This window comes from Micropterus dolomieu, linkage group LG03 (assembly GCF_021292245.1).
Source record: "Micropterus dolomieu isolate WLL.071019.BEF.003 ecotype Adirondacks linkage group LG03, ASM2129224v1, whole genome shotgun sequence".
In the NCBI taxonomy this organism is placed as follows: Eukaryota; Metazoa; Chordata; class Actinopteri; order Centrarchiformes; family Centrarchidae; genus Micropterus; species Micropterus dolomieu.
Genome location: NC_060152.1, coordinates 30,698,411 through 30,708,645, shown reverse-complemented (window position 1 = coordinate 30,708,645; position 10,235 = coordinate 30,698,411). Strand labels below are relative to the sequence as shown.

Sequence of the window (10,235 nt, the reverse complement as noted above, 5' to 3'; positions counted from 1 at the left end):
GCGGGGGGGGGGGGGGGGGGGGGGTCCTAGAATCATTGTGTTCAATGTATTAATATTATTTGTCATGATAGATTTTACATCATATTGTTTTTTATATGATCTATTTCTCCATTTGAGCACACGTTTGGGTTTCATACCTGCAGAGTGACATTTTTGCAAAATCTTTAAAGAATAAAGCTAGAAATATTTATTTTATACATTTGTGGACGTCCCAACTCTGTCTGTGGCTACCAGCACAAAACCCATTGCTTCCTACTGAGGGTGGAAAGCTTGATAAATGAATAGTCAGTTGATTTTGCTCACATGTAAGTAAGCAGTGGTTTGTCTTTAACTGGTTGTTTCTCCCTCCAGCCTACAGCACCTTCTACATCATCGGCCTGGTCTTGTCCATGCAGATCCCCTTTGTGGGCTTTCAGCCAATCAGGACCAGTGAACACATGGCCGCAGCAGGTCAGTAACTAATGACCTGTGGTCTGGGTGGAAATTGGAAAATAGCATTGGAAGCCAATAATATGTGTTTCCTGCAGGACTATGGAGTAAATCTTACACAAATCAGCATTCAGTGCAAAAACATTTTTCTAGCCTGTACTGCTGATGCACTCCAGATTAAAGGGTAGATTCTCATTTTTCAGGTCTATAGTAATACAGTACACACATGCACATATGTACATTGGAAGCTCTAATGTTATATTTAAATAAAAATACAAACAAAATGTCCAGTCAGGACCATAGGCTATAGATATCTGCTACAGAAGTAGATCTTTAAATGCAATCCCTTTTAACCAGAGTACATCATAATGATGAGTTCATCTCAGATCACCATTCCAGTGTTGCCATGTAGGACACTAAGAGTACAGTGTTATTAGCTGCAGAGGTTCCTTAAATCATTCAGACATGCACAGTACTGAAACACAAGTATAGTACGTAATGCGGATGTGATACCTTTCACTGCGGTTGCATACTCGGTAGGGCTGAACGATTTTGGAAAATAATCTAATTGCGTTTTTTCGACCAAAATACTGATTGCAATTTAATATGCGATTCATTTTTAAGCTCTTTACCTTCTGTATTATTTAAAACGGACAAGCAGTAAATCAGTGTATAGTATAACCAACACAATATTAGATAGATTAAATGATGAAATTAGGTGATGCATGAATTGCATGAATTATTATTATGAGCATTGGTGGAGGAGTATCAAATTATAATAATGTGAGAAAGATAATTTGAGAGTCAAGTCATGGCATTAAATAATGAAATAATATTATCAAGTAGGCTTACCTACAGACAACAAGAAAAACTAAGTTCACCACAGTATATTATAGTCAACAAGAAGCGCTGAATACAAACCCCACAGTTCAACCACCAGTTAATGAGTCCTTATCTCAGTTCAAATCTCCTAGGAGTTCATATCTCATCAAAAACCTCATTTTCTACCTCCCAGCAAGCAAACAAAACAAATACTCAGTTTGAGGTTCAATTCAAAAGTTGGTGAACGAAAATAGACATGCTTAGTAATTGTCCTATCGGCCCAACACTATTTGAAACACCGTTACATAGATTTTTCCTGAGCTGACTGGTGGCTGTGTGTGTGACGCAGGCACCGCAATACGCTTACCTTTACTACACGTGACTTTGTGTTCTGCATTTTTCCTGCCGCCACGGATGGCCTGAAGATTTCACCCATTACCTCCACCAAGTTACCCGCGGGTGGCGCGTGCTACTTTCATTCCCCGTGTGACACTAAATTTCTGTAGTGTCAGCTTCTGTCAAGCTCAAGGCCGTTGAACAACAATTCAAGGTACAGCTAAATGTGCGAAGTTGATTCTTCCTCTGCAGACTGGATTACACTCATGTCATGTGATCAGAGTGTAATCGCAGCCTTTGCGATTAGTTAATATCGCAAATGCAATTAATCGTTCAGCCCTAATAATTGGTTCACATTTAAATAACATAATGGTTTTTAAATATCCTTCAATAACTGTTTTATTGTACATTAGAAAGACACTTTAAGACACAAACGGCAAATCATAAAAAAGAACAATAAAGACGTGATTATTCAAATTGTTAACACTCAATACCTTAGTTTTAAAAATAAAAGTATTGGTTGTTCTTATCTGTTTTAGCCAGTGGAAGCAGAAGATATTATTATTCTATATTCACCTCCTGAACAAAGAGTATATTCCGTATTGTGCTGTGTCTCTGCAGGTGTGTTTGTGCTGCTTCAGGTCTATGCCTTCCTGCAGTACCTGAAGGACAGACTGACCAAGCAGGAGTTCCAGACTCTGTTCTTCCTCGGAGTCTCTCTGGCTGCTGGAGCTGTTTTCCTCTCTGTCATCTATCTGACATACACAGGTTGGTTCACGTTGCCTTTTGGAAGGGTTGGTCGACTGAATAGCTCTCAAATACAATATCTGCAGCAGAAAAAAAAAATCTAAACTAGAAAATGAAGCAACCACATTTTAGTTTCTTTTGTGGTACGGTAACTCCTGTGCAGATCAGGCCGTATTTCTGCCAGATCAGTTGATGTTCGGTTTCAGCTTGTGGCCTTCATCAGGATCATCCTACAACACATTACACAGAACATTTAAATAGGTTAGATATAAAGCAGAAAAACAAATATGAAAGACAATCCATCATATGCATCTACACACAGATGGACTGGGTATGTTGTCATGTGGATTCAGGCCATAAAAACATGTAGTGTGAGTAGCACACTGCAGCATTAGCTGGTTATGATTAGAATCAGCCCCTCCACTGACATCTTACATCCATTATCTATGTATGATAGGATCACCTGCTGGCTGCCTAACTGTGGTAATCTGTTTATATGTTCTCATTTATCATTGCACTGCTGAGCTGAGTGGACAGCAGGCCGGAGAGAGCTCATTACAGCCACTTATCTTGTGTACAGCCCTGCAACACACAACAACACAAGCATATTGCATTGAGTTATGTAATTATATGTTCGATACACGCTGTAGGAATGATGCAGAGCAATTACACGATGCGTGGCAGCATACACAGATCACTGACAGTCCACAGAAGTGTGTGTACACAGGTTGGTCGGGGTTAGACGTGCGTTTGTTGTAACTCTCCATATGGCTTGTGTGTGTGTTTTTCCCCTTCAGGGTACATTGCTCCATGGAGTGGGCGCTTCTACTCCCTCTGGGATACTGGGTAAGTCATCACAATTATTAAGCATTTGACAGCAGTGCTGATTAATAATTTGATTTAAATTGTGTACATTAGCACATTTACCTATCCATCCGTTATACTGTATGAGACAGAAGGGTGGGAATAAGTTTCAGTAAGATTTATTCCACCCTGTCTACTGGTTGATTTACTATGAAGTCTAACTTTTAATTTATTCAGCTTTAGTCCATCTGAGTGCATGTTTAATAGAAGATCAAGGTATAATCTTTTTTCTCGTGCACGGGTGAAAGTTGTTACCTATTTTTTACAAATGGAGATGACTTTTCCTATCAGACACATTGAATGCATACCAAGTACTGTAGCTTTACCTTCATGTAGCTGCAAAAATATTTTTATGGTTTAACAGCGAGTCAGTCATCCCGTCACTCAGCCCCATCATAAAATCCTAAACATAATGTTCTCCCCTCCCAGATCAGGGCTTACAGAGAACTGCCAGACTGCAGCATCAGCTGTAAAACTCTAAAACTCTCACAGAGTGTATGTGCACACATGTTTGTGTGTTTGTGCACACGCCGCAGTATAGAAGTTAAGTTTAGCTGCAGTGCAGTAAAAGTAATGAGGTCATCCTCTGACCCAAGTTAACTGACATCAGCCAGACTTGATTTCCTCAGCCATCCCAGTTCGTGTAAGATTTCACAGCTTTGCTATCAATAAGAGTGTTTTAGAATTAGTCAAGTGGAAATTAAAGGGAACAAAATTAACTACTGTGGTTTTTATCTTAAACAGAAAGTGTGTTTGACACTAATGATCCATTCACAATTTAATCATGTCATTATAAAACCTCCTTTTTCTCTTCCTTTGCCTAATCATGCCTTTTCTGTGGTTTCTCACGTCTCTCTGTCCTCCATGTTGTCCACAGCTATGCTAAGATCCACATTCCCATTATAGCGTCTGTATCTGAGCACCAGCCCACCACCTGGGTGTCCTTCTTCTTTGACCTACACATCCTCGTCTGCACCTTCCCAGCAGGCCTCTGGTTCTGCATTAAGAACATCAACGATGAACGTGTCTTTGGTAAGAACCGTATCACGGACTAAGTCGTTCTTTCTTTAAAAATTAGAACACCATTACTGAGAACAGTCATGAAACATTTCCTTTAAATGCAATCGGACTGTGATCCGGTATCGCAGGATTGCAAGCTCCACTTACTAGCTTGTGTAGGGCTTTCAAGTTCATCCTCTGCTCTTCTTCGCTGGATGGAGTTTCAAGTGCTATAGCAACAGTGACTTGAGATCAAACAGTGATACTTAAGCATGTATCTAAAGGCAAGGAGCCTCGTGGCACGCTGGGTGAGGGTGTGGGGTAATAATAATAATATACACTTATAATAGACAGTGAATTGTTTAGATGGTAACCCTTAAACTGTACAGATGAAGTTTCTTTCAAGTGACCAGTAATCTAGAAAGTTTTTGCTAAAATTCTAAAACAAACATGTTTCAGAAGAGTTCCTGAAACGTGAAAGCAGCCGTCCATCTTTAATGTGAGATTTGCTGGCACTCACAAAGATTAGAGCGCTATTTGTTTTGGTTTTTCCTAATTAATTATGTATGTGCATATACAGTTCTCCTGTTGTTTCCTGAATTGATATCTGCATGATGTCCTGTTTGTCAGCATATTTCATGAGTCACATTTTCTCAACCTGGACTGTGCATAATATTCACATTCACTCCTGGAACAGTTTGGCACTAATACTCATGAGCCTGTGTTTTCAGTGACAGATTTAAAATAGAAAATTCCACAGGACTGTTTTTTTTTTTCTCCATTATGCCACATGACAGTTAAAAGATCTCCTTTCATAGTGGTTCTTAAGAAATGAATTTCTTCTTTAGTTCTTAGTTTTTGCTTATGTTTAATAGAGTTACATGGATACTTGTACATGTTGGATATGTTCTTGTCAAAAAATAATAATTTTGATAAGTTGATTTTTCATCTCTGAAATATCCCACAGTGCATTACAGTATCAATATTATAATATCAGTTGGGCTATAATGGGGGGAAAAAAACTTCATATTCAGAGTTTTTGGAACTTAACAAAGGAAAAAAGAAAAACAATCTAAATTGGCAGGCACTGTGTCTCCCAAAACAACTTTTTGCCCTAGAATGAAAACATCTCTGTGCATCCCATTTGGATTTGTGCTTTTCCCGCTGCCTCATTAACTTTGCTTGACATTGTCAGTTTAGTCTCTTGCTCGCTGATGCCACTTTGTCATGCAGATGATTTGCTTCTAAATCTGCCTGTGTGTACTTGAGTTACTTCATTCAAGTTATTTTAATTTGAAAGTTTCTGTGCTAAAATAATAATATTGATAAAGAGAAAGTAAAGTATACTCTTACAACTGCCAACAGCTAATATAACACGATATTTTTAACAACTTCAATGGAAATTGAATTAGTATTTCTAAAATAAACGGCACAAATTAAACTAAATATATGAGAGTTTAGATAAGAAGAAAAGCGCAAAAATAAACTTATTAACCATTATAAATCAATGAAAATTAAATGAAGTTATGTGGTGTGAGCATTATTTATGGATTTTGTTGCTAATGATTAATTCATTATGTATTCATTCGCTGATCCTTTTCTCTTTTGGTTCTGTCTGTTCGGTGCAAGCAACAGAAAGGCTTTTTCCAACCACTGTGTCAACCAAAAATACCTTTTCAAAACAAATCGCTGGCGTTTCTGTACTTGGTACTTATATGTATGTGATGTCATCAGGTTTGGATCGTGATATCCTCTCTTCTCTGCTTTTCTCTCACCAGTGGCCTTGTATGCCATCAGTGCTGTGTATTTTGCTGGCGTAATGGTGCGTTTGATGCTGACTCTGACTCCGGTGGTGTGCATGCTATCGGCGGTGGCCTTCTCCAGCGTCTTTGAACACTACCTGGGAGACGACATGAAGAAGCAGGGCCCTCCTGCAGAGGACAGCAGCGACGAGGACGACAGGAAGAACGCCGGAAACCTCTATGACAAGGTTAGCGGTCGTCAGAATGTGTGTGTGATGGGTCGCCATTTTGTCATTAATGTCAACCATGTTGTACATAAAAGTACCAAGTTTGTTTCTGTACATAACTGTCATCTTTGTAGACTGATACAAGGATACAAGGATGACTCTGTCCTTTTACCTTCAAGTCAGAATGGCCCTGTTCCTCTTTTTTATTAATGAATATCTTTTAATTACACAATACACAACATAGGGAACTCACATAGCCTGCATACCTAATACCAAAACATAATATTTGAAGCTGCAATAATTAAAATATTGATTTTTTTAAAAAAGTGGATCAGATGACTGTGTAATGTGAAATTGCTTTATTGTAGTGAACTGTCAGCCCGCAACTTTACTGGTTCAGTCTCGCTGCTCTTATCAGCGTCGTTTCAGCCTTGTTTGTTGAGGCCGTAACAGACCTAGAAAGTGATTGAATAATAGGCATGCGTTGCTAAGGGGCCTCAAACAAAACTCCAGATGAAGGTCTGCTGGATGTGTAAATCGACAATTGTTTGCTAACACACTAACCCCAAGAACTTAATAACATAGTGATCTGTCAGTGTTGCATTAACAACTTGTTTCTCTTCCCCAAGTGGCCCAAAAAAAAAAAAATCAATGAATGCTGCTGTAAGTCAAATAAACTTTTAAGTAATTTAAAAAAACAAAATTTTTACACAGGGCTGTAGTAAAATCTGTATACTCTGTAAGAGCTTTTTTTAGGTATTTTCAATTTTATGTTCAAGTCAAAAATACAAAGTATAAAAAAATGGGCCACAGATCGATTTTGACTTTCATATTGTGTCCAATTTGTGTGACCAGGAAGTTGCTGACGTCTGTGTCTTGGACTTGATACACGTGCAGCAAATACACTTGGGCAATGGCGGCGCCGGATTTATTGTAATGAGTATGAGCTTGAACATCAACATAAGTACTTTCAAGTACTTTTATACATTATAATTTCTTGTAAGAGCAACAACAACCGAAGACTTTTAACGTGACATTTTTCAAAATATTTCATTGGAAAAAAACATGTACTGATATTCAAGCTCATATTCGTTCCATTAAATCAGGTAGCGCTATTGTCCAAGTGTATTTACTGCAAGTCAGGCTATCAAGTGCAACATACAAAGAATTTCCTACTCACACATATGCAACACATTAAATATCAAATTTAAATTCGGTCCTTGGCTTTTTACACTTCTTATTTTTGACCTGAGCATAAAATCCAAGTACAAAAAACACAAACCATTACTAGTTATTGTGTTGGATTCATAGAATGAATAGTGACATAATGAATAGTTTTTATTATTTTCTGATTTTAGATATCCAGTTGAATATGAAAAGAACAGAGCATAAAATACTTCTTGTGAACAAACAAAGCCACTCGTACAAAAGTCTTACATACAAGAGGCAATACACCACAAGCATTGTTGACACATAGTCAGCGTGATACAATACAAAGCTAGTTATCTTATGAAATCTAATAACATAACCCCACAAAAACTATATCTGAACAGCACTTGTCTTGATGGATGGATCTTGAAGTAAAAAATGTAATTCGCAGTATACAGCAGGTCATGCTGAATCCTTATTACTCTCCTTCTCCTCCTTCCTCAGGGAAACCAAATAGCACTAATGTCCAATGCTTTTGTCATCCTTTGCTGCTTTTCTTCCAAATTGATACAGTGGGAATAATGCATTACCACCACATCACAGGTCTCCTGAAAGGCGGTGTTGAATGAGACCTAAAACAGCTACAGCTGAGTTCAGTATCTGAGTTCTCTCAACGGGGGCAATTAACTGTGTCCTTGTATATTATCAGCTCATTTTTACAACACCCCTGTTTTGTTAAGAGTTTTGGTTATATTTAAAAACGGTGTCCTGTCGGTGTGTGCCGTCTGCTGCAGGCCGGTAAGGTGCGCAAACACGTATCGGAGCAGGAGAAGGCCGAGGAGGGCCTCGGCCCCAACATCAAGTCCATAGTCACCATGCTGATGTTGATGCTGCTCATGATGTTCGCCGTCCACTGCACCTGGGTCACCAGCAACGCCTATTCCAGCCCTAGTGTGGTACTGGCATCATACAACCACGATGGGTGAGAGTTAATGACAACATGTGAAACAACATGTGCACTTCCCATATGTCACATAAAGTAAGGTTTTAGTTTGGCGTTTCACAACACCAGTAAGTTTTACAGTGAACACTGATAATAAGATAACAGTGATGTTCAAAAGTCAAATGTTCACTGTCTTTAAGTTTGCACATTTTCAAAAACACTCCAACAAGTATTCCTGTTTACATCTCTGTTGTACTGTTTACAAGAGCACAAGCCAGTGAAACAACATTTAGACTCTGAGGACACTAAAGCCACTGACAGCCATATTTATGGCATTCTTGTAGGGTTAGCAGCTCTGTAGAGGGTCAGTTCACCCAAATTACAGTTTACATTTTTCCAGGCAGATAGTTTGTGATTTTGGTGGCCAGGTTTTGACATAGAGTACCTGCCTCTGAGATTTCTGTTTGTTTGCAATGAAAAACAACATTTAAAAAATTCAACAGTAGCAGCTTTCCAGACACTGTTCCCATTAATCAGCAGACCGGGTTGTCATCACTTCTAACGAAGAAAAAATGTCTTTCAGTATGTGAGCTTAGACAGATTGTGAGACATTGGGACACAGATACATAGAATGGCCCTCCCCCTATGTAGCAGATGCTTTAGTATTTTGGGGTGCGGGGGGGGTTATATTGCAGTTTAAAGCTAACTCTGAAATTCTGTTGTTGGTTTAACCTGTTTTGTTCATGCAGAAGAGAGGCTGTCCAAATAATTTCACAGCAGATCCACACTGATACTCTCCACAAATACCAAATACTGCAGCACAGTAGATTAAATATATAATAGACCCCCATCAAATGGAAAGGTTCTATTTTCTTGACATGGAGCTATTCTGCTGCCAAACATAGTTGAATAGCTGTACAAATTTAAAAGCATTTTTAATGTAGTGTTAAGTACACTGTACAGCTGTATAAAGGGGAGATGAGGAAGTATAATAACAATTATCAGACCAGATATTCTATTATAGGGACTTTTCACCAAGACATCCTTATAACAGTCACGTCAGTTAGAGGCTGTTCGTCAGGGGCCTGATATCAGACTGATCTCACAAGTCCTGGGCACATAAAACAAACCATATGCATGGACAGATGCCACTATAGGTAGGCATGAATGTGTATGTAGTAGGAGTTTTACTTTCTAATTCAGTAAATTATATTGCTACTGTCAGCTCATACTGTATAGTGTGTGTGTGTGTGTGTGTGTAATAGTATATACTATGTACTATTACACATATTCATAATTTACCCTCTACCCATCTGTAACTTTCTCCACCAGCTCCCGTAACATCCTGGATGACTTCAGGGAGGCCTACTACTGGCTGAGGCAGAACACTGACGAGCACGCCAGAGTGATGTCCTGGTGGGACTACGGCTACCAGATAGCAGGCATGGCAAACAGAACAACGCTGGTCGACAACAACACATGGAACAACAGTCACATAGCACTGGTGAGAGCAGCTTGCACCTATAACACTGAGCTAGCCAATCTATAGTCCAATAGCTCAGCCCTCCCACATAGTTTCAGCTGAGAGATGTGTGCGAGCAGCCACTTCACTATGTTACACAAGCTCTCTTAGTCTAATTAACAAAATGTTAAGACAGCAAATATTCTTGCACCTGTTTATTTTCCTTCTCAAACAGAAAAATACAAAGTCATGTTTCTCTCTTTCACCGAACTAAGTGCCGTTAGCTCATCGTAAAACACACTTCATTCAAACTCGACAGAAAACCAATCACCAGCTCTGATTTGGTTGGAAAAATCTTCCTTAATTTGTTAGATGTAAAAATATTCTGGCTCTACATGCTGCCTCTCTGATGTCCGACCCCCCTCAAGCTCCTCTGCTGCTTGACACCTCTCCTCTCCCCGGCTGAACCCGCCGTGACTTGACGTGGAGTCGGAGTCCTGAGGCAGTATTCGGTC

General features: G+C 39.1%; 1 protein-coding gene across 1 annotated transcript in view; it reads left to right on the top strand.

Annotated features, from left to right (window-relative positions):
• The window catches only part of LOC123968254 (dolichyl-diphosphooligosaccharide--protein glycosyltransferase subunit STT3B-like), a 63,588-nt gene that overhangs the window by 47,947 nt on the left and 5,406 nt on the right, over positions 1-10,235 (top strand). The window contains exons 6-12 of the mRNA XM_046044889.1: positions 352-450; positions 2,209-2,355; positions 3,132-3,180; positions 4,076-4,230; positions 5,976-6,187; positions 8,110-8,297; positions 9,591-9,762. Coding sequence (XP_045900845.1) covers positions 352-450; positions 2,209-2,355; positions 3,132-3,180; positions 4,076-4,230; positions 5,976-6,187; positions 8,110-8,297; positions 9,591-9,762 — 1,022 coding nt within the window. The remainder of the gene's footprint in view (positions 1-351; positions 451-2,208; positions 2,356-3,131; positions 3,181-4,075; positions 4,231-5,975; positions 6,188-8,109; positions 8,298-9,590; positions 9,763-10,235) is intronic.